Below are 24497 nucleotides of genomic sequence, written 5' to 3'. Positions count from 1 at the left end.
TTTACTTGTCTATGAGTAGAACATCTTTTGTAGAATTTTTGGTATAGATATTCAATTGATTTTCCTTGTTAGCTCTTGCAGTTATTTGATTTATCTGGTGCTTTCTATGTTCAATTGATTAGCTACCTCTTGAATACATGTTAGAGTTGATTAGAGTACTCGGGAGATGAAATAATTGACTTGGAAAAAGGGATAATTCACACATTAATTCAATAGAACTCGGGAGAGTTGAGGTTTTGAGTGAGGTCTTTGATCTTATATGCTTTTAGGAGTTAGGGGTTTAAGGGTTAGAAGGGGACTTCAATCCTATCACCTAATCTACAGGTTTCTCACCCCGGGAGGGGGTTTAATCTATAATTGTGATCGACTTAATAGCTCTGGAGACCGTAATTCAAGGAAGTCGATTGTGTTTTTGGATCCTAAAATTCTACATTCTTAAGCCTGCTTTGTATTATTTCTTTTTATGTTTTCCTTTTTTTTTGTTTATTTCTTTAACCAAGGGTTTAAGGGTTAGAAGGGGACTTCAATCCTATCACCTAATCTACAGGTTTCTCACCCCGGGAGGGGGTTTAATCTATAATTGTGATCGACTTAATAGCTCTGGAGACCGTAATTCAAGGAAGTCAATTGTGTTTTTGGATCCTAAAATTCTACATTCTTAAGCCTGCTTTGTATTATTTCTTTTTATGTTTTCCTTTTTTTTGTTTATTTCTTTCAGTCTAGTTTAATTAATCAACTCAAAAATCACGTGTCTCTAGATAGTATATGACGCTTAGTATATGGTAGTCAGTTGCAATCTTATTCCCTGTGTTCGATATCCGGTACTGACCTTTAGCTATACTAGATCTACCCTGTATGCTTGCAGGTATTTTTAGTGCTAATAAATAGTGCATCAAGTTTTTGGCGCCGTTGCCAGGGAATATTATTGCTTTAAGCTGATATTGTAGAACGGTTGATAATACTAATTTGGAGTGTAATATTTTGTATAGTTTTGTTTTAATTGTTTTTATTTTATTTGTTTTGCAAGGCGCACGAATGGATTACTCTGCGCTCCTATGGAAGATGCAATTATCTGGTACAACATTTGATATACTTCGTAGAGCGTGGGTACATAAGGCATCCCAAAGAAAATCCCGAGAATGGGGGATATTTTATGAGCCTCAAAGAGCGTCAAGCTAAAGACGTTAACCAAGCGCTTGTTGGGAGGCAACCCAACATTGGTATCTTTTTTATTTAGTTTGATTTGTTTTCTTAGTTTACTCACATCTCCACCGACTTTTCAAACTTATTCTTAACGTAGTTTTGAATAAGTTTGGGGGATGAAGTGGTGGACCGTGCGTTTAGTTGTTTTTGTTTATTTTATTTAATAAACCCGAGGTGAATCTTGTCATGAACATAACATAGAAAACTTAGAAATACTCATGTTTAAGGACATCAGACCGAGTTGCCTATGATAAAAATTTTGTTTATGTGTTGGTTGAGTTGACTTGATACATTGATTTGAGAGTTTTGTAAAAAGGTGTATAATTAAGAATTGCTTGTTTACCTTGAATCATGCTTATACCTTGTGAGACTTGAGCTATATTTTCTTTCTTGTGTGATTTATCTGCATTCATGTATTTGTTTTTAGAACTTGCTCCTGGTCTGCCTAAGTCTATATAGTGTTTAAATGATAAAAGAGGACGTTAGGTCATCCTTCTTAGCTACTTTATATATCCAAATTTATGACCTTATTCAAAATATTTTTCCCTAGCTAGTCACTTTGAGTCTTTAAAGCCTTTTTCTTTGGAAGCTAAATAAAGGGGAATATCCATACGCTCTTTGGTGAAATTTAGTATATATTTTGTGTAAAGAGTTGGAGAGATAAGGTAGAAAGAAAAGTAGTGTGCTTACTTGTGAAAAGTGCATAGACACCTGTGGTTTGAATGAGATATTTGATTGTGCATAAAAGAAAAAAAAATGTACAAAAGAAAAAAAAATGAAAAGAAAAAAAAACAAAGGAATTTGGGAAGTGAGAAGAAATTTAGACAAAGTCTAGAATTTACTGCGATTTGATTTGTTGGTGGGTGCTAAGTTTGATGTAGTAGAAATTGATCACTTTTGCTATGTTTGGGTTTAGTCACTTTTTAGCCTTATTTCCTCACCTTACCAAAGAGCCTACATTATAACCGAAAATAAAGACCTTTCGGATTTTTTATTTTAATCACATAAAGTAGAGGAGGGATTAGACATCGAGCAAGCCTATGGTAAACTTTGCATGTTGCATGATCTGAGAGCATACACTTTTTCCAATATACACTTTGTGAGTGAGTGATAAACACACTTCTAAACACTTGTTAGCGCATGTACTTCAAGTTGATCAACGAGCTAGTAATGAAAATGCACTAATAAGCTTTGCTTGATTTGATTTGTATTATTGTCAAACTCTTTATTTCTTGTTACAATTTTTGAGGCAACTATGAAGTCTAGTTCTTAGCATCTGTGTTTCATTATTAGTTTTTCTCTTGTTTTGTTTGAGGACAAACAAATAATTAAGTTTGGGGGAGTTGACAAACACGGATTTTGCATGTTTTTAAGGACTAGATTTGATTTTTTTAAATGTCAATCATGCAAATTATGTTCTTAAATTGCATATGTTATACATTTGGTATTTTTGACGTGTTTGTTGATAAATGATAGAAAAAGATAGAAAAGGTGAAAAAGGCCAAAGTGCAGCAGCCTCTGTTCGAGCCCATTCTGCCAGCGATTTTGAAGTCCAGTCAGTGCTTACTACATGCTATTCTCTTCGTCTTCGAAAGAGCTTCGCGTGGATATCTTGCATGTCTCAATCGGATTTCTGTGGAGAAAGTTATGACAATTCTACGAATATTGCGCAGTGCAGTCAAAGCTGGCGGAAATTAGGCGAAAATTCAAGGAATGAACAAATTATTGCCCAAATCCCTCCTTTTAATTGCAGATTCGAAAATATTATATTTTCAATTAATTGGAGGATACTTTTTACCATTCTAAATCTTTTTCTAGCTTATAAATACCCATAACCTAAATTATAATCTTCATCTCAGAGCCTCCAATCCTTCTCCATCTCTACACCTCTTTCCATTCCATAATACACACATAATTCATCCATCTTCCATTGGAGCGGAGCTCTGCAGATCCAGGCAAGAGAAGACTGAAGATTGAAGATTCAACCTTGGGTTTTATCAATTTCTTTCATGTCTCGTACTTTAATTGTAGTTTTTACTTGTCTATGAGTAGAACATCTTTTGTAGAATTTTTGGTATAGATATTCAATTGATTTTCCTTGTTAGCTCTTGCAGTTATTTGATTTATCTGGTGCTTTCTATGTTCAATTGATTAGCTACCTCTTGAATACATGTTAGAGTTGATTAGAGTACTCGGGAGATGAAATAATTGACTTGGAAAAAGGGATAATTCACACATTAATTCAATAGAACTCGGGAGAGTTGAGGTTTTGAGTGAGGTCTTTGATCTTATATGCTTTTAGGAGTTAGGGGTTTAAGGGTTAGAAGGGGACTTCAATCCTATCACCTAATCTACAGGTTTCTCACCCCGGGAGGGGGTTTAATCTATAATTGTGATCGACTTAATAGCTCTGGAGACCGTAATTCAAGGAAGTCGATTGTGTTTTTGGATCCTAAAATTCTACATTCTTAAGCCTGCTTTGTATTATTTCTTTTTATGTTTTCCTTTTTTTTTTGTTTATTTCTTTCAGTCTAGTTTAATTAATCAACTCAAAAATCACGTGTCTCTAGATAATATATGACGCTTAGTATATGGTAGTCAGTTGCAATCTTATTCCCTGTGTTCGATATCCGGTACTGACCTTTAGCTATACTAGATCTACCCTGTATGCTTGCAGGTATTTTTAGTGCTAATAAATAGTGCATCAATGGGTCACAAGGTGACACCAAACAATGGGATGGGGAGAGGGGGGTTTGGAGTAATTGATTTTAGAATTATTTTTATTTTTGCTATTTTGTCCTTTTATGTGTGACTGGAGCGGACCGACTCAATTGACACTTTTAAGAGTGTCCACAATAATGACGCCGCGGCGGGGGAGAGAGCGTCGGGAAGGCGGCAAGGACGGGGCTGTGGCAACGGTCTTAGGTGTGCAGCCGCGACGACCTATTGTGCACCACCGACCGCCACGGCGGCGGTATCTGATTTTTTTTTCTTAAGTTATTTCTATAAATACAATGTATTCCTAATTTTTTTTAATTATTTTTATCTAATTAATTTTATTATGTTTCAATTAAAATATATCAACAATTGAAATAACATATAATTGGCTAAATGAAGGAGGTATGAACTAAACTCAATATTTGAAACAGACTCCAATTGAGTTGTGACTGCAGTACAAAATTCATGGGCTGACTTCCATGCTTAACAAAATGAGAGTATAATCGTGTAAAGAGTACTACAAACGCTTCAGCAAGTGGAGTAGCATATACGTTTTCTGTTAATTATGGAGCCTAAAATATCTCCTACCATGTTTAGGATTTGTTTCCTTGAAGTATATTTCCTTGTGATAGATTTATTCCTTAAAAGATATTTCTTTATGGAATATGTTTTCTAGTTTGACTAGAATTAGGGCTCTCTAGTTACTTATAAATAGAGGTGCTCCCTCATTGTTAAATCATCCTGAAATTATATAGTGAAATCCCTGGCTTGGCATCGCTCCCAGACGTAGATACACATTGTATCGAACTGGGTAAACAACTTCTTGTGTTCATTCTCTTTCATATTCGTGATTGCCTGTGTTTATTTCCCAACAACTGGTATCAAGAGCCTAGAGTTTAAGAGGCAGAAATCACGATGGGGATCGACGAGAAAATTACTGTAGAGAAGTTCGATGGATCTGATTTCGGATTTTGGAAGATGCAGATTGAGGATTACCTGTACGGTAAAGATCTCTGGAAGCCTTTAAAAACCAAACCCGAAAAGATGGAACATGAGGAGTGGGAGCTGCTGGACAGAAAAGCGATGAGCGCGATTAGGCTATCGTTGTCCAAGGATGTGGCTTATCACACGACTGCAGCAAAGTCGACAAAGGAGATGATAAAGATCTTGGAGGACATGTATCAGAAACCATCAACGGCAAACAAGGTACATCTGATTAGACGATTGTTTAATTTTAGAATGCAAGAGGGAAAGCTGGTGCAACAACATCTCAACGAGTTCAACATGATTACTTCGCAACTGAACTCGGTTAATATAAAATTCGATGATGAAATTCGTGCCCTGATTTTGCTATCGTCTCTGCCTGAGAGTTGGGCTGGCACGGTGACAGCAGTTACTGCTGCATAGACAAAACTAACAGTTGACAGAGTAAGAGATCTGATGATTGGTGAGGAAGTTCGCCGGAGAGAATCAGGATCTTCTACTTCGGGATCAGCACTGAATACAGAACAGAGAGGCAGATCGAAGGGAAAGCAAAATCGTGGAAGATCAAATTCCAGAGGAAGGAGTCAATCCAAGAAGGATTTGGATAAAGTTAAATGCTAGAATTGTGATGAGTTTGGGCATTTTAGAAATCAATGTGAGGCACCGAAGAAGTATAAGAATAAGGATCAGAAGGACAAGAAGACAGCAAACGCTACCATGTCTGATGACGATGGCGAGGCGTTGGTCTTGAGCGTCAGTAGTCCGATGGAATCGTGGGTATTGGATTCTGGGGCGTCGTTTCACTCCTGCAGCAATGTGGAGATAATGGAAGACTACGTTTCTGGCGATTTTGGGAAGATACATCTGGCTGATGACGAGCCCTTAGATATCGTGGGAAAGGGAAACGTGAAGGTAGTGACGTCCAATGGATCCGTAATAAAACTGAATGGAGCCAGACACATTCCTGGATTGCAGAGAAGTTTGATTTCGATTGGGCAGCTTGATGCAGAAGGGTACACCGTGACGTTTGGCTGCAACAATTGGAAGATTACTGAAGTTGGTTGAGCCTGCCTCTCGACTCTAATGTCGAATGACTAGACTCAGGAGTAAGCAAGTGTGCACATATGAGAATTAATGCAAGGCTCGGTCCAGACACAACGCTCCTTAAATCCACTGGATCACTGGGTCCAGGAACTCAAGAGAACTACAGTGTTTTTGTCGTTGGACACACTCGACTCCCCTTCAAAAATAAATCCCTCAACCCGAATACTATGAATTAGTATAGGGAAGTGGGGTCGATCCCACAGAGATGGATTCGCAGGGTAGTGCTAAGAGACTATGGAAACAAACGGCTGCTGCCACGCAAAGGGGTTGAGATTTTAACTACCACTAGATCTAGGCAAGAAATGTAAACGCTAGACCTAGGACACAGAAAACTTACTGGAATCAGACATCAAATCCGAAAGACACAATCACTTCCTTGACTGAGTAAATAACTAACTGATTGAGACTAGGCAGAAAGAATAAAACAGCGGGGAACATGATTCCAAATATAGCAAGTACGGTAAAAAGCTGCAGATCACAGATCAGCTCCAGCTAGCTTCGCATGCAAAGTTCCTAACAGATTCAGAAACGCAAATGCAGAAAACAGAGCATACTTCCAGATTCGAACAGAATATAGAAATTTGGATGCCGGAAACTTGCTACGAATCGTAAATAAACCAGATCTACGTAAACTAGGCGGAATGAAATGAAAACACTTAAGCTAGGCATGAAATTTAAACACTCCTGCTCAGAATCACGTCGGACGCTTAATCCACTCCGGATCCAAGCAATCCAAACTCAACAATCAACCAAATCAACTCCATAACTCCGATTCTAACAGATCTGCTCCGATCACCGCCAAATTCAATCAATCTAGAACAATCTGCAAACAAATCACAAACTCCAGCAAAACCCAACCTCCGATTCATCCAAAAACAGAACCATTCTTCAGATCCAAATGAAAAATATCAGCAAATAATCAGAAACCAACTGCAAAAAAAATAAACAACTCCGACAATCCAACTCGACATCAAGCGAACTCAACCAGCAAACCAGAAATGAACACAATAGACATAAGCGAAAGTAAAAATCCGGAATAAAACAGGAAATATTGGTTAACAAAAGAAAACCGAGCTTCGAACAGCGAAGCTCAGCGGAATCAGTGTAAATAGCAACGGAAATGTAAATTGTTTCTTCGCCCTTGAACTAGGACGGTGTTACAACCCTCGAACCACTCTCGGAAAGCTAAAACGTGAACCCCGGCCAAGTGCTAACTGGAATCTCTCCCGAATTTGGAGTCAAGTGTGTGGAAAGGTGAATCGAGCAATGGGCTGTTAGTGAGGCCTCCACCCGAGAAGGTCCCTCCAACCTGCATGCTTCTCCCTTTTATAGATGCGGACATAGCCTTCTAGAGTTTTCGTAGAAATCCCTATTCTACCCTTCAACTCCGAGGCTTCCTCCGTCTAGCAATTTTGTTCCAATTGTTCACCCTTTCGCCAGTTTCCTAGGACCATGCAAGCGTCCTCTTCTTTTCCTGGATCTGGCGAAAAACTTCACATACCTGACTTAATTCAATGCGTTAGGCCCAATAATTTCATGAAATGAACCCCTAGACCGATGCATGAAATTAGCCTTATCAATTACCAAGGGAGCTATGATAGTAGCTCGAGGTAAGAAGGAGGGTACGTTGTATACCACAACTAACTCCAAAGATTGCATTGATATTGCAAGTGAGGCAAATAATGCAGATTTGTGGCACTGTCGTCTTGGCCACATGAGCGAGAAAGGGATGAAGATAATGTGCTCAAGAGGTTTACTGCCTGGCTTGAAAACTGTTGAAGTTGGCCTGTGCGAGGATTGCGTGTTTGGGAAACAGAAAAGGGTGAGTTTCTCAAGAGGAGGCAGAAAATTGAAGACACAGAAGTTGGAGATGGTCCACACTGATCTATGGGGACCAGCACCTGTGAAGTCCCTAGGAGGCTCTGAATATTATATGACTTTCATCGACGACTCTACTCGAAAGCTATGGGTTTATTTTCTGAAGAGTAAATCCGATGCGTTTGACGCTTTCAGGAAATGGAAAGCCCTTGTTGAAACTGAAACCGGGATGAAGGTGAAGTGTCTAAGATCCGATAATGGAGGAGAATATGAACTTGCAAAGTTCAAGGAATTCTGCGCCGAGAATGGAATCCGCATGGAGAAAACTGTGAAAGGAACTCCATAGCAGAATGGAATCGCAGAGCGCATGAACAGAACGTTGAATGAGCGAGCAAGATGCATGAGGTTGAAAAGTGGATTGCCAAAGAGTTTTTGGGCAGATGCAGTCAACACAGCTGCATTCCTAATTAATAGAGGTCCATCCGTTCCCTTGGAGTTTCGGATACCCGAGGAGGTTTGGACAGGAAAAGAGGTAAATCTATCTTTCCTACGCATCTTTGGTTGTGTTGCTTATGCTCATGTTAGTTCCGTTGAGAGAAGTAAGTTGGATGCTAAATCTATTAAGTGTACGTTCATTGGTTATGGAGGCGATGAGTTCGGTTATAGACTCTGGGATGAGCAGAACCGTAAGGTTATTCGCAGTAGAGATGTCATCTTCAATGAACATGTATTGTACAAGGATAGATTGGAGGCGTCAAGTCCCAGCAGTTCTGAGCCACAAGTGGTCGAGCTAGACATCTCAAACTCGAGTGGGAGCAAGGAGAGTTAGAATGCTGAAGAGGTGCTTGAAGAAGAACCAAGCACTCCACCACTGACTATTCCGCTGCCTAAATCGACTAGAGAGCGACGTGCACCTGATAGGTACTCGCCCTCTAATTTCTATTTGTTACTTACTGATGGTGGTGAGCCCGAGTGTTATGCAGAGGCAGGAGAAGGCCCTGATAAACGAAGGTGGAAAATTGCCATGGATGACGAGTTTGCATCTCTTCTCCTAAATAGCACATGGGAGCTTGTGGAACTTCCTAAAGGGAAAAAGGCATTGCATTGCAAGTGGGTCTATCGAATCAAAGGTGAAGCTGATGGTAGCAAGCGCTACAAGGCTAGGCTGGTTGTCAAGGGATTTGAGCAACGATACGGTATTGATTATACAGATGTGTTCACTCCTGTTGTGAAACTAACTACTATTCGTTTAGTGTTGAGTATGGTAGTTGCAGAAAATCTATTGTTACATCAGATGGATGTAAAGACAGCATTCCTTCATGGTGATTTGGAGGATGAGTTGTACATGACACAGCCTGAAGGATTCATAGTAAAAGGAATGGAAAACCTTGTATGCAAGTTGAAGAAGAGCTTGTATGGTTTAAAGCAAGCTCCAAAGCAGTGGTACAAGAAGTTTGATGGATTCATGATGGAGATTGGCTATAAAAGATGCTACGCTGACCATTGTTGTTATTACAAGAGGTTTGACAAGACCTATCTTATTCTGTTATTATATGTTGATGATATGTTGATCGCAGGAGGTGATCAAAAGGAGATGGATAAGTTGAAAAGGCAATTGTCTGAACGATTCTCCATGAAAGATCTTGGAGAGGCTAATCAAATTTTGGGCATGAGAATCGAGCGTGACAAGGCGGCAGGAAAATTGTATCTTTCGCAAGCTGCTTACATTGGTAAGGTTTTGGAAAGATTCAACATGGATAATTCGAAGCCAGTAAGTGTGCCTTTGGGCAGTCACTTTAAGCTGTCGAAGAAGGAGTCGCCGAGTACAAAAGAAGAACGTGCTGAAATGAAGAAAATTCCTTATGCTTCAGCAATTGGCAGTATTATGTATGCAATGGTGTGTACGAGGCCTGATATTGCACAAGCAGTGGTTGGGAGTAGTGAGCCGGTTCATGGGTGATCCGGGCAAGCAACATTGGGAAGCAGTTAAATGGATCCTTCGATACTTGAGAGGTACTACAGAAAGCGTCTTATGTTTCAATGGCAAGAATGTCGAGCTGACAGGTTATGTGGATGCAGACTTGGCGTCCAATGATCTTGATGGGAGAAGAAGCACAACCGGGTATGTATTTACTTATGGTGGTACTGCTATTTCATGGACTTCTAAGTTGCAGAAGACTGTTGCTTTGTCTACTACGGAGGCTGAATATGTAGCTGCGACAGAGGCAAGCAATGAGATGGTGTGGTTGCAGAGTTTCTTAGATGAACTTGGGAAGGAGAACAAGAGTAGCATACTCTACAGTGATAGTCAGAGTGCTATTTTCTTGGCGAAGAATCCAGCGTTTCATTCTAGGACAAAGCATGTGGAGTTGAAATATCATTACATCCGACACCTAGTGGAAATGAAAATCCTGCAACTTGTGAAGATACTTGGAAGTGAGAATCCTGCATACATGTTTACTAAGGTGGTGACCTTAGAGAAATTGAAGCTATGCATAGCTTCAATTGGCCTTGGAACTTGAAGAGAAGGTTAGGCGATGCTAAGCGGATGAAGGGATGAGATCACGAGGAAATGGTTGTTTAGGAGTTGTTAGTCTCCAAGTCGGAGATTGTTAATTATGGAGCCTAAAATATCTCCTACCATGTTTAGGATTTGTTTCCTTGAAGTATATTTCCTTGTGATAGATTTATTCCTTAAAAGATATTTCCTTATGGAATATGTTTCCTAGTTTGACTAGAATTAGGGCTCTCTAGTTACTTATAAATAGATGTGCTCCCTCATTGTTAAATCATCCTGAAATTATATAGTGAAATCCCTGGCTTGACATAGCCCCCAGACGTAGATACACTTTGTATTGAACTGGGTAAACAACTTCTTGTGTTCATTCTCTTTCATATTCGTGATTGCATGTGTTTATTTCCCAACACTTTCGTCGTCCAAAATCGATCAAACTTGATTTCCCTGCAATTCCAGAGTTGACAAACTCAGGTCAGGCATAAAACAAGCAGAAAAAACATAGCGTCTTCCTTCTGCCGGCAACAATGTCGGCCACTAAGTTCAGTGTGATGGTGAGCCTCTTCAACTGGATGCAGAAGAGCAAGTCCTCCTCCCTCAAGCGCTCCAAATTCCGCAAGTTTCTCGACACGTTCTGCCGCCCCCAAAACGGCGCCGACTACTTCGCCGCCATCCGCCTCATCCTCCCCCCCCTCGACCGCGAGCGCGGCTCCTATGGCCTCCGCGAGCACGTCCTCGCCACCTGCCTCATCGATGCCCTCGGCATCTCCCGCGACTCTCCCGACTCCCAGCGCCTCCTCAACTGGCGCAAGGGCGGCGCCAAGTCTGGTGCCTTCGCTGGAAACTTCGCTCTCGTCGCCGCCGAGGTCGCTTATGCAATTGATTCACATTTTCTTCCATAAAGCAATCAACTGTTTTCAATGTTATTTTAGGTTTTGTAGTTTTAATATGCCTAATTCGAATTACATTTTGGGAACTACTTTCACCATTTTGGCCGCTTGTAGTTGTCCAACGATTAGGGGCTAATGAAGGCAAATAGTTTGATAGAATCTAAAATATTAAATAGTAGTATAAGGATAGATGAAACATAAAAATTGGTTGGGGGGTGATTGATAGTTTTCTGGAATACAAGTGTTTCTGAAGCATAGTATCACTCTGATTACTCCCATCTATGTGATAGTATTATAATTAGGAGAAATGCATTTTACTGTTCCACATGGCTCCATTGTTTTCAAATCTTCATTGTTGTTATGAATTTGATCTTTTGCTTGTTTTCAATAGTTCTGCTCCTACCTGACATAAAGAGCGTCTAACTTTGATTTTCTAGCATTTGTCATATTTGGCCTTGATTGTTTGATAAGTCGGCAGGCTATGAGCCCGTATTCAGTCTCCAGTCCCTGCATGCTACTGTTTTCCCACTAGTTTAATAATAATCCTTTGCTCTCCTATTCTATGTCAATTTGTTGATTTAATTGACTATCTTTGCATTTTTCACGCATATTATGTACCCACATATTGGTGTCATGGTTTACTCTCTTATAAGATGTCATTAGCTCTTGCATGTGTTGGCAGGTGCTTCAGCGGAGGCAGGGAATGTCTTCAGGGGACCTTACTATACTAGAGTTAAATGAACTACTTGATCGTTTGGCCACTTCTGATAATAGGTAGAATTTGTCCTATAGGCCCATCGCAGCATATTTTCTCTATTTCCAGTGAAGTGATTGCATTCACAGCTTGCCTTTCAATCTATGTTCTTTTTGGCCTTCATTTTTAGTGTCTTGAAATTGTTTTTGATCTGGTCTCGTGGAATAGAAACAAATGGATCCTATTCTCACTCTGTAGACCACACATTAAATAATCAAGAAGATAGATACTTTGGTTGATTCATATGCATCATGAATTAATACCTGGATTTGGGGTTCTTGGTGCAGACCAGAAAAGATTTCTGTTCTTTCCGAACTGATAAGGAAAACAAATGTTCAAGAAATGAAGTGGATAATCATGATAATTCTCAAAGGTGGTTTGGGTTTACGTTTAATTTTTCTCTTATTTTGATGTTTTTCTCTTAAGCTTTAACCTTCTTCATCTTCTGCAACTCTACCAAATTTCAGATCTTAAGCTGGGGATAAGTGAAAAGAGCATATTTCATGAATTTCACCCTGATGCTGAGGACTTGTTCAATGTCACCTGTGATCTAAAACTAGTTTGTGAAAAGTTGCAAGATCGCAGTCAGCGGCATAAGCGACAGGTTGGTCTCAGACTCTGGACTGAGTATGATATCTAATGACATTTATTTTTCAAAAAACCATTCACGGGGAGGCAAAAAACTTCCTGTGTCCAACTTTTTATAAAACAAAATATTGCCTGTATGTGTATTAGAATTGACCTAATCAATAGATGTATATTATTTAACTAATGAAATTTTATTCACCTGGTCTAATTATTTCTAAGACTCTACCAGTCGAGTTTGCACTTTCCAGAATCACAATTTTATGTTCTCTTGGATTTTTTCTACGCCATGCTGCATTCACTGTATTTTCTTTGTTTTAGAAAGTGATATACTGGACAGTTATATCTATTAGACTCTTGAAAAAGTTCTTAACTTTCATGACCAGTATTGCTGTTTAGCTTTTCTTTATTTTCCTAACTAGATTTTACTCCATTGCCAATATTAGGCTAAAAGCAAGGGGCCTTTTTGACGTTAGATAGATTCTCTTCTCAGCAGACTATGCTTTGTCAACCGTAGCACTTCTGAAATTAATATCCCGATTTTACGGATAAATTAAGGTTTGTCAAGCTGTGACTTCTATTTCTTTCTCAACCGCAACACAAATGAGACCTCACCCACTTTCTTCCCTGCTAAAATGGAGCATCTCTTTGCTTTTTTCCTCTATCCCATCTGAAATCCCCTGGTCGGTAGATAAAACACCCTATTTAACATTATTCATACTCAAATAGCTCGGTTCTTTAATATTCTAAATTTCTAATCCATGCTCGCATGTCTTTTCTTTTATCCTCGCTGTGTTATCTCTTTTCAAGTTTCGTATTAGATAATTAGTCCTTTCATCTGCAACATGTGTTTATGACCATGATGTTTTTTATTCTTCTGTAGGACATTGAAGTTGGCAAACCTGTCCGACCTCAACTAGCTTTGAGAGTGAGCAATGCGGCTGCTGCCTGGAAAAAGGTAGGCCATTCAGTCAGAAGAATCATTTGTCAGAAACTATTTTATTTATATATTACTCCTATTATTTTTTTTGTTTATTGGCAACATAGAGTTCAACTATTGGAAGCATATAAAATTGCCTTTTTGCCCCTGAATCCCACTTCTTCATTTCTTGCATATTTCTTTCCGACCAAATAGCTTCATGGAAAGGAAGTAGTCGTTGAGTGCAAATTTGATGGTGATCGCATCCAAATCCACAAAAATGGAGCTGATATAAAATTTTTCTCAAGGTAGTTTGCTTTCTTAAAATCAACTCTTTAGTTACATATGCTGAGTAGTTCAAATAATTATGCACCTTTCTAACTGGCTGGCTGGTACTACAACCTTTTATTTTTGGTTACCTGAGTGTCAATTTTGAAAGTGAACTTGGGATCGTCTATACAAACCAAACAAAACTAAGTCGATTCAAACCAATTTAAAGTTCACAAGATGTCATGAAAGTGCTTGTAGTGCAGTTGGTAAGGTGTTTCTTCCTTATTCACTTGTCAAATTATCGAACCCCATTAGTCACAAATTCATACTTCATTTTTTTGGAAATGCTTCAAAAAAACATAACAAACCAGTTCAACTGGCTGACTGTTCACGTCCGGACAAACCGTTTTTTCTGGTTCTAGCGGCAAAAAAGTATGCTGGTTTTAATGTTCGAATCAGAATGGGACCAAGCACTGATTTACAGCTGAACCGGCCACTCCAGTCCAGTTTAATAGTTTGCTCCCCATAATTTAGTTGTCACCTTATAGGTCACATGAATTATAAACAGCTATGCTTCAATAATTAGTTACTTCTTTTTAATGTTGACACTTGACAGGAATTTTCTTGATCATCCAGAATATGGATATGGCATGTCAAACTTTATAAGAGAGAATATTCTGGTGGACAGGTGAGTATTGCGAAAACCAGTAATTTGCCTCAGCTTTTCGTTATATTTAACCTTTATTTAATTATATCATCTAAAAAATGCTGATTACCTATTTTATTCTTGATTTATAAAGAAATGCTGTTATTATTTGAAAAAAAAACTCCATCCTTTGAAAAAATTGGAAAGGGCATCTTGGCTGGAAATAACATTTTGACCAAATAATGCTAATTAATAAACTAAACTTTGGGATCCCTTAAAAATAGTAAATTGAACTTTCTTTCCTTCCTTTTGCAACCATGGTTAATATTTCATCCGATCCCTCCTTTTCCACTCTCACTCTAGTCTCTACATCAAGAAACATGGTTTTAGGAAATTCGAAATCATATCATGACCTTAGCAGCATATCCAAAAGGATCTGAACAGATTTTAGATTCCATTACTTCATCTTCATGTCAACTGATACTTACATGGCATAACTAGTTGCTATCTCTACTGCAGATGTATTCTTGATGGTGAAATGTTGGTCTGGGATAAATCTGCAAATCGTTTTGCAGAGTTTGGTTCAAATCAAGAAATAGGTTTCATTTCACTGCCTTTGACTGTTTTTGCTGTATCTCTAGTTGCTATGTGTATAATGTTAAGTAGTCTTCTGTATCCCTTGTTTTGTCAGCCAAGGCTGCCAAGGATGGGCTTGATAGCGATCGACAGGTCTCTTTATTTGTAATATATGCAAATAATTTTTCAAATTTAATTACAACCATTCTATTTTTGACCTTCACTTTCTTCTAATGCAGTTGTGCTGTATCCATATATGGTTTAAGCAAAACGGGACAGGATTCTTTTGAATTTCATGTTTGGTTCTAGTTGAGGTGTACAAGAAATAAAATTAATTCCTATCTGTTAAGAATTTTTCTGGCCTTTGTTACAACTTCTCCTCCCTTGTTCTCCTATTTTTCTTCACTGCTACTTCCCAGCCCTCCCCCCTTTTTGAATTTGCCTTAACATGACATTTGTCTAGATGTTGCGTTTGACATCCTTTATGCTGGAGATACCAGTGTTATTCACCAGAGCTTGAAGGAGAGGCATCAACTTCTTCAGCAATTTGTCAAACCTATAGCAGGTTGTTTGGAAATTTTGGTTCCTAATGGTGGCCTTAATACACATCGTCCTGCTGGTAAAGAAAATGCACTTGTTTCTTACTTTCTTTTGTTGTATAACCTGTTGCTGCTATATTTATAAATGTCAATGTTAAGGAAAATAATACTCCGTTTTACTCCCTCCATTCCCTCATAGTTGAGGCTAAACTTTTCGACACGGAATTTAAGGAAGGGATGTTGGGTGTGTTAAATAAATAGATAAAAAAGTAAGAGGGGGAAAAAAGTAGAGAGAATAAAGTAAAAAGTGAATAAAGTAGAGGGAATAAAGTAAGAGAGTAAAGTAAGAGAGAGAGAAAAGTTACTATTTATGGAAATGGCTCAACTATGAAGGAACTTTCCGAAATGGATAAATGACTAAGGGAACGGAGGGAGTACTTTGTAATTATGATAGTGTGATAGGTTTTTACCATTGTATAGTACTAGTTGGCAGTGCTTTGATGTTGCTATAAGGATATTAAAGTTCTTAGGTTTCCTGTTATTCTGAAGCATATTGCTATGGCACAGGGGAACCATGTTGGTCTCTAATTGTTCATGATGTTGATGGCATTGAGAGGTTTTTCAAAGAAACCATTGATAACAGGTTATTGTCCCCCCCCCCCCCTCCCCCTCCTCACTTTCTTGCTTCCCCATTTCTCTTCTCTTTGAGCTGTTTTTGGTGCTTGTGTCTTGCATGGTTTTTGCAATCTTTAGAAATTAATATAACTAATGAAGCCCATTAAATCATCACGATTTATCTAGCATGTCACAAAGAAGACGATTTGCTCCATTTAATGATGGCAATGAACAAGTAGAATTGGTCTGTCTCTTGTTATTTAACTAATTAATAATGATCAGAGGTTTGATTTCATTTACAGGGATTAGGTTCTTTGTGACCACCTTGTGTAGTTGTGTATGCTGAAACCAAACAATATTCAAAGCCAGACTTCATACATTTATTTGTTTCTATGCAGCACATATCTTTTTTTGAGCTTCATTTCTAGGTTCTTGTTTAAATATAATCTAAGATTAGGGAAATGGGACTACAAATATGAGGATGAAGGAAGAGGATAGCAGACGTGGAGAATTGACGCAGTTTGCATTTTCCAATGATGCTTTCACTTGAAGCTGTATTTATTTTGTTCCCATTTCTTGATATCCAGCTGAACATAGTTTCCTTTCTTCTACTGGCAATGTTAGAGATGAAGGAATCGTTCTGAAAGATCTCGGCTCTAAATGGGAACCTAGTGATCGTAGTGCAAAGTGGATGAAGTTGAAGCCTGATTACATCCGAGCAGGCTCTGATTTAGACGCTCTTATAATAGGTCTGAGATTTACACTTTTAACTTAATTTTAGAAGTAATTTTGGCATTACCATCCTGTGCTTAAGCTATTCAATGCAGGAGGTTACTACGGTTCTGGACGTCACGGAGGCGAGGTAAGAAAAGTTGCTTTAGCTGATTGATTATGATTGCCATCTAACTCCCTCAAGAAACTATTTACATTGTGTTCGATGATTGAATCATTGAAGGTAGCACAATTTCTTGTGGGCCTTGCAGAGCGTCCAAGCCCAAATGCATATCCAAAACGGTTAGTCTTTCTGCAATCATTGGATTCAGTGTTTAGTTGTGTGATGCATTGGAGTTGTGTGTAGTGTTAAAAATGTATGTCTTTTACTTTATTCATCTGTTAATTGTTAATTGTTTCACATTTTGTGGATGAAAGTTGTCTTTGCATCATATATGTAAACTTCACTATTTATAATAATCGGTATATTTAGGCATTACTACTATACTAGTATACTGTAGCAATTTGTTACTGATCGTTCTCATGAAATTTTGTAGATATAGAGTATTATATACATGGATTTTGTTATTATCTTTAGTTATTATTTTCTTAGTTTTTGATTAGTGGAGCCTTAGAGATAGGTTTAATTAGCAGAGTTTGAGTAGGAGTGGTGTCTTTATGTAATTGTGATAAATAGCTCTTCATTAGATGAGCTATGGGTCTTTGGAAAAATTAGATTATGCCGACAATTTATCGTAGCGATGGTAGTTTAGGCTAGCTGTAGGGCCTCGAAAGAGAATTATCTTTGTAATGTAGTCTGTCGTTCAGTTTCTATCAATTATATTCAGTTTTATTTTCTGTCCCTTGATGATATTCCTGCTTGTCTTATTTTTGTTGTCCATTACAACCGCCTTATTTTAACACAATTATGCTCTTAAGTGGGATAGATTCTACCACCTTAGTTCACCCAAGTAAATTTTAAGCTAAGAAGCTTAGTTTCAGCTGAGAGAGGCAAGTATACATTTGTTGAGAGAGGAACAACCTTGCTTTGATTAATAAATGTTCCATGTCCTAATATTAACTAGATATCCCCAAGTCCTTCATTCAAATATCTTGGCCTGACATCTTTGAAGCTATATTGAGAAAGATAAATTCTTAGTAAGTTATGCAAGAAAAAAGATGCATGCCATCGAAATCTAGTTCTAGAGTTTATCCATCTTTCTTTCAAGCGGTGGAGTTTCCAGCTGTAGGCTGTGTTAGAGTGAGATTTGGGGAGGATATTTGGAGGGAGGATGTTTCCTTTGCTGTGGTCTCCATCATTATATCGGCACCTTCATTCCATAACCAATCGTTTGTTTCGCTTATCCACTTTTATTTCTCAAATGGGTTCGCCCCGCTTCTGGATCCGCTCTCCCGGTGGAACTTCGGCACATGTGATCTTAGTAACATTTTGGGCCGTAAAATTTTAAAATAAGGTTCTTTTTAATAGGCAAAGATTTGGAGTGGATTCCTTATCCACTGTTTGTATCTTATCTTCTCATTTAAAAGTTCTGCTTCTTACAAATGACAATACATACAACACACAACACCCTAAACCATCATTCCTGTTTTTTAGTCATGTTAATTGTACACTATTATCTTGCCATACTAACTATATTTATTTTGATTTAAGATTCCTACTGCTTGTTTGACATTAGGTAATTGGAATACTAAAACCCTGTTTATCTTGTATGCAATATAATCAGTGAAGCTCCTGATGTAAATGGATATTTTTATTTTTGGACTTTGCGGTATATTTTTGTACAGAAGTAAATGATGTACCCTAGCTCGTCTTATACCTAAATTTTCTTTCTCCTTTTCAGAATGCATTTGCTTCCTCATATACTATAGCATATTAATGGTATTTACTGCAGTCTACTCCTATTAGTTGGAAGATAGTTAGCGTTGGAATGCTGTGGGGGGTTTCATCATCAAAGTTGCCGTGTTGGTATTATCTGCGATTCTGATTTTTCTGGTTTTGCAGATTTCTTTCATTTTGCCGAGTGGGTACAGGACTTTCTGACGAAGAGCTCAATACTGTTGTCACCAAATTGAAGCCCTATTTCAGGTGACTCTTAATTAACTACTCCATGTTTGAGATTGGGAATCGGGTTTACAAGTTTTTTGGCTGCACATTGTTAGAATTCCTGCTGGGAAACTGTCACCAATTTTGATATTTATCATAATTTACATAGTTTGTTGTTTAGGAACTTCGGCCACTGTTTATCTTTTTAATACATTCCGTTACTTCTTATTTATATGCATACCACAAAGATGCATGCATTCTTACTCTTTTGCTGAGTTGTTTCTACTTAAACGGTCAACACTATGCCCTAACAGTTCCCTACATTGTACTCTCTATTCCAGCAAATATGAATATCCAAAGAAACTGCCTCCAAACTTTTATCAAGTTACAAATAATTCAAAAGAGAGGCCAGATGTTTGGGTTGAGAGCCCAGAAAAGTGAGCTGAAAGCTTCAGTGATATGTACAACTCGTTAAAGTTTTTATCTATTTTCTTACCATTACCTTGTTGTATACACAGATCAATTATAGTTTCCATAACCAGTGATATTCGAACAGTCAGGTCAGAGGTATGCAAATTGAACTGCTTCATTTTTTGCATAGTTGCGTACAAGTATTTCATTGTGCAGTGATACTTAAAACTATCAGGGACTTTGATTGTGCTCCAGTTTCTTGTAAATTTGTTTTTTCCTTTTAAATATTATTATTCTTATTCTTATTCTTATTCTTATTATTAACTCTCTGCAATTACTTAATTCTGCAACACTACCCTATATCCTTCTGGGCAGTGTCCAGTGGAATTAATTTAATATAATTTGCAATTTTTGGTGATCAAGGTATTTGCTGCTCCATATAGCTTGAGATTTCCGCGGATTGATCGAGTTAGATATGACAAGCCTTGGCATGAGTGCCTTGATGTCCAGTGTGAGTTAGTGACAAGCATTCTCATCCACTTTAGGATTTCTTATGTAGACCAATTTACCTCTTGCAGCTTTTGTTGAATTAGTCCATTCAAGCAATGGTACTATGCAAAGGGCAATGGACGACGCAGTTATCCCAGAAAATAACCCAAGACGTAAAAAGTTATCTAGAGGAACAAAGAAATATGTCTCTGTTGTTCCTTCCCATTTCATTCAAACTGATGTTTCTGGGGTTAAGGGCGAAACATCGATATTTTCAAACATGATATTCTGTATCCTATTACCACGTACATTTACATCACTGACTTATCATGCATCTTGATTATGATGTTTCCTATCCATGAGAGGAATGCAGCATGACCTTTAACACTAGCATGGTATTATGTTATTAACTTGAATAAGACTGAAGAATTAATCATAATTTTATCTTTTACTTCTGAAAGTCACTTGAAGAGCTTGTAATGTTTGTCAAATGCTGCACAGATACCTTATCATGACACCTTCTAATTTGTATAGTCGATGACGAAAGTTCATTCGTAATTGGTCTTCTTTGACATTTAGACTTTGTTAACGTGCCTATATTGCATTCTCTTGATTCCTTGCACAAATTGGTGGTTGAGAATGGCGGCACTTTTTCAATGAATTTGAACAGTACGGTTACTCACTGTATAGCATCTGAAAGTAAAGGTCAGTCACTCTTGTCCGAACAATCTCTGACTCTAGTCACTCTACGTAACAAAACTTGGCCATCAACTTTAAGAAAAGTAAAGTAACATGTGCTTCAAAAGGAATGACTGCTGAATATATTTAATAGGAATCAAATTTCAAGCTGCAAAGCGCCAGGGAGATGTTATTCATTACTCTTGGCTCCTTGAATGTTGTACACAGAAGCAGTCTCTCCCTTTACACCCAAAGTCAGTCATAGACTCGTTTATTAGCAATTCTCTCTCTCTTGGATTATTTCCTTTATTTTCTAACTGGCCGTTCTCTTCTCCTTGAAGGTATTTTCTTTTTCTATCCGAGGAAACAAAGAAAAAGCTGGAAGAAGAAGTTGATGAGTTCTCCGATTCCTACTTTTTGGATTTGAATGTGACAGAACTGGAACAGGTACGCATATTAATTAGTTATACATGTTTAATCTCATGAGAAGGTTAGCTATTATTGCTTAGTGTGAAATTGTGAATTGGGAGATATAAATTTACTGTATCAAACACGGACGTTAAGCCTATTTCCATCTTCATTGGGTTTAATGTTGCTTACTTGCTTTGCAGATATTAAACAACATCAATAAGATTGAAGACTCCAAAGCGATAGAGTACTGCAAGAAATTCTGTCCCAGGGAGGAGTGGGTTCGCTTTCATGGTTGGCGTGTTTACTTCCACCTACCAAGGCAATCTTTGTAAGATACTTGAGATTTATTATTTGATTGGAATTAACTTCATCCTGGTAAGCATTTGAGGCATTTACTTTCATTTTTCTTTGGTACTCAGAAAATATAGAAACTGGGAAGTTCCATTTGAACTAGCTATTAGAAGGATGAAGGTTGCAATCTGCACTGGAGGTGGCAGTATTGCAGACACTCTTTCTCATGCTACTCATTTGGTGATTGTCTGTAGTCCAGAACTTGGTTTCGACTTAGATACACTTTTGAATAGGTGAGCTATGCTATAAAAAGCATTTTTAGGCTTTCTAGTAAAATATAATCTGGCTGTGGAAATGAAGTCGTGTGACACTTTTGGTTTCTTCCTATTGTATGACACTGGTTGGTGTTTTCTAATCCTCCACCATTAATTAGTGTTTTTGAAGGAAAAAAAGTTGTATTAAAGTTTAAGGTTTTCATAAGTAATTCCATCACACAAAATGTAGTCATTATTTTAGCTGCTGTTCCAGCTTGAAGTTAGTTTATCATTGATTTTTATTTGTTAAATTCTTGTCAGTGTTTCTATAAGTGAAATTATATTCTTTACATGCAAAGGAACTACACGTAGACCATTGATTCATCTCTATGTAGACGGTGGCATGATTTAATCACATTTAAATGAAAATGGAATTGAACTAGAATACTAGATCATTGCTTTGAATCGAATTTTGAGGAGTTTTCAATGTCAAAGGATCATGACCTTTTCTTTTCTCTGTTGTGTCAGTTTTTCTGAAGCACAGAGGCTTCTTTTGCACCGTAGAAGTTTGCAAATTGTAAAGTCCCAGTGGTTAGATGATTGTTTTGAGAGAAACCAGAAGTTGCCTGAGGACATATATAATTTGAAGCCCTTGCAGTTTCAACAAGTATCAAGTGGGGAGAGGTAAGTGTTTTTATGAATGTTTTCTAGTATGTTATGATATGATTGTATCATAGTGACTCATGGTAATATGATTCCTGGTAGTAACAGTGTAGCTGAAATTCTATTGGTGAGACGACGGTTGTCAGATTCTGACACATAGATAAGCCCCACTGTGGGGATGGTGCAGGAGCTCTAAAAGAATTAAACTTTTTCCCGATATTGTGACTGTCTGATTCAGTAATGGAGAATGTATTAGGTGAAACTACCTTTCAGAACAATAAAATTTCTGTAACCATCACTACTACTGGTTTGGGTAAAGAATGTAACTTGAAATCAACACTCTGGGTAGTCGAACGGACTAATTCTAGCTTTCTAGGAGGGTGGGAGGTTGGTATGTCTTTTATTTCCTAAACGACGAGCTTGTGCTATGATATTAACGCCAAAAAAAATCAACAATTTAATTCTATCTTGTATTTATTGTGTATGTGCTGTTACTTGCAGTGATGAACACAAACTTGTTGGAGAAGAAAATGATAGCTTGTCCAGAGATGCTTCATCTTCTTTTGGAGGGGTGAGAGAAGAGAATGCTGCACCACACAAGCCAAGAGTAGTCAGCTTGCCGGATAGGGGCACGAAAAGGAGAAGAGGCGGACCCACCGGGACGAGTACCGGAAAACGCAAACCACTTGCCAATCTGCCCCAGAAAACAAGACCACGGGCTGGAAAAAAGCCTGCTAAGATCAGTGAATATGAATCCGATAATGATGCTTCTTCTGGTGACATGGCACACTTTGAAGTCAGCAGCGCAGATTGTGGGAGTTCCGCGAAGGTTGACAGTAGAAAGAGAGCAGCTCTAAACCAACCTAGAAGAGCAAGGGCAGCCCGGCTTAGAAACAAGCCCGTCGAGATCAACGACAACGAATCAGATGAAGGCGCAGCAGCAGCAGTAGATGAGAAAACTACGGTTGGAAATTTCAAGCCCAATCCAACAACAAATGAGAGGCTCCGCGACACTTCAAGCCAACAGCCCGTTCCCGATTTGCATCAGACCGAGGCAGTGAAAGGTCCTAAATCAGATACTGGCAAAGCAGTCGAACAAGAGATTGCAGAACAGAGCGACTACAAGGCAAGATTTGACAAGTCTGGTGTCGGGCAGAGCAGCAGCAAGAACCCAAGTGAAGAATATGTTGATCCGGTTCAATCAATGCTACTGAGCATGTTACCGGGGCTTGCAACGAACAAGGTGGAGAGTGTGGGACCGGTTCGCGAAGAGGCTGGAACAAGAGTTCCAGATCCAGTCAATGAAGAATATAAAGTGGGAATGGATGCAGAAAATAAAGCAGTTAAGAAACGGAAAGTAAGCTACAAAGATATGGCAAGTGAACTTCTCAAGGATTGAAGTTAACTCAGCTTGTAATATATGCTAGAAACACTGAGGAATATCTAATCTATAAATGTTTCATTTTGGTTCCACTATTGCATAATCTTTTTGCTAGGTTTTAGGTCATGCATTCAAGTCCAATTATTGACAATTCATAAGTAAATTAACAATTGATAGTTAGAAAGTACTAGTACAATTATTGGTAATGAGTTTTCTACGAGTTAAATCGAGCTAAAAATTAGAACTTCACAAATCTAGTGAATGACAATGAATGGAACATCAGAATTCCCAAACTGAAATTTCTATTTCTTTCTATGATACTATAGTAAGAGGGCTTTACATCGGTATAAACTATTTTCATTTATAAATGTAGTGAAAATGGATAAGATCAAATAATCATCTAAAATGCTACACCATAGTTCTTCAAAACCATGTCGGATACTGTTGATGCTATCTTTTTGTAACGACCCATTAAATCGTTACCTACACGAAAGAATAAACCACGTATCAAATACACTTTCGACAACAAATCGAGACGAAAAGTTGGATAAGAATCGCATCACATCAGGCACGTTTTCCAATTGGATAAGAATCGCGTCACATCAGGCACGTTTTCCAATTGGATAAGAATCGCGTCACATCAGGCACGTTTTTCAACGCTGCATTAATTACGCGTCACATCGAAACGAAAAGACGTGAATTTTTGTCTTTTATGAAAATATTTTCTATAAATACAACCTCCTTTCATTTCATTTCATTTCTTTCGAAATCGAGAATCCGACAGAGAGAAGAGAGAGGAGGAGCCGATGGCGGCGGATCCGCGACGGCGGATTCGTGGCAGTGGTGAAGGGAGAGGGACGAATCGTGTCAACGTTTGTTTCTACCTTTCGTTTTTCTTGATTCAAGAAGGTATATTGTTCACTTTCTATCATCCTACCCGTTTTGACCATGTTCTTGAGTCCTACATGCATGTAGAGGGTGTAAGTTTGATAGATCGCAAGTTTAAC

At 38.2% G+C, this 24497-nt stretch overlaps 1 protein-coding gene across 2 annotated transcripts; it reads left to right on the top strand.

The window, feature by feature from the left end:
* The first annotated feature begins 10737 nt into the window (after positions 1-10737).
* Positions 10738-23582, top strand: LOC121751473 (DNA ligase 4-like). Of its 2 annotated transcripts, none has more exons than XM_042146223.1 (27): positions 10738-11208; positions 11915-12006; positions 12274-12359; positions 12454-12590; positions 13455-13529; positions 13707-13798; positions 14377-14448; positions 14926-15005; positions 15098-15135; positions 15222-15228; positions 15446-15601; positions 16089-16164; positions 16761-16885; positions 16964-16998; positions 17092-17150; positions 18871-18954; positions 19254-19349; positions 19431-19479; positions 19747-19834; positions 19917-20102; positions 20392-20517; positions 20645-20744; positions 20832-20937; positions 21102-21229; positions 21321-21485; positions 21975-22130; positions 22611-23582. In XM_042146223.1, the coding sequence occupies exons 1-27, from the start codon at positions 10870-10872 to the stop codon at positions 23506-23508; spliced, it is 3651 nt and encodes a 1216-aa protein (XP_042002157.1). In that variant the 5' UTR covers positions 10738-10869; the 3' UTR covers positions 23509-23582. The 2 variants fall into 2 exon arrangements, with proteins under 2 accessions (XP_042002157.1, XP_042002156.1); XM_042146222.1 differs by having other exon boundaries at positions 19902-20102.
* The last annotated feature ends 915 nt before the right edge of the window (positions 23583-24497 follow it).

This window comes from Salvia splendens, chromosome 10 (genome assembly GCF_004379255.2).
Source record: "Salvia splendens isolate huo1 chromosome 10, SspV2, whole genome shotgun sequence".
Classification (NCBI taxonomy): Eukaryota; Viridiplantae; Streptophyta; class Magnoliopsida; order Lamiales; family Lamiaceae; genus Salvia; species Salvia splendens.
This window is presented reverse-complemented; position numbering and strand designations above follow the sequence as displayed.

Bases quoted from the DNA above. Each gene is read 5' to 3' on its own strand.
- LOC121751473 (XM_042146222.1), top strand. From the start codon at position 10,870: ATGTCGGCCACTAAGTTCAGTGTGATGGTGAGCCTCTTCAACTGGATG. The intron at 13,799-14,376 runs GTAGTTTGCTTT...GACACTTGACAG, and splicing joins GATATAAAATTTTTCTCAAG to GAATTTTCTTGATCATCCAG. The intron at 19,835-19,901 runs GTGAGTTAGTGA...TACCTCTTGCAG, and splicing joins TGAGTGCCTTGATGTCCAGT to CTTTTGTTGAATTAGTCCAT.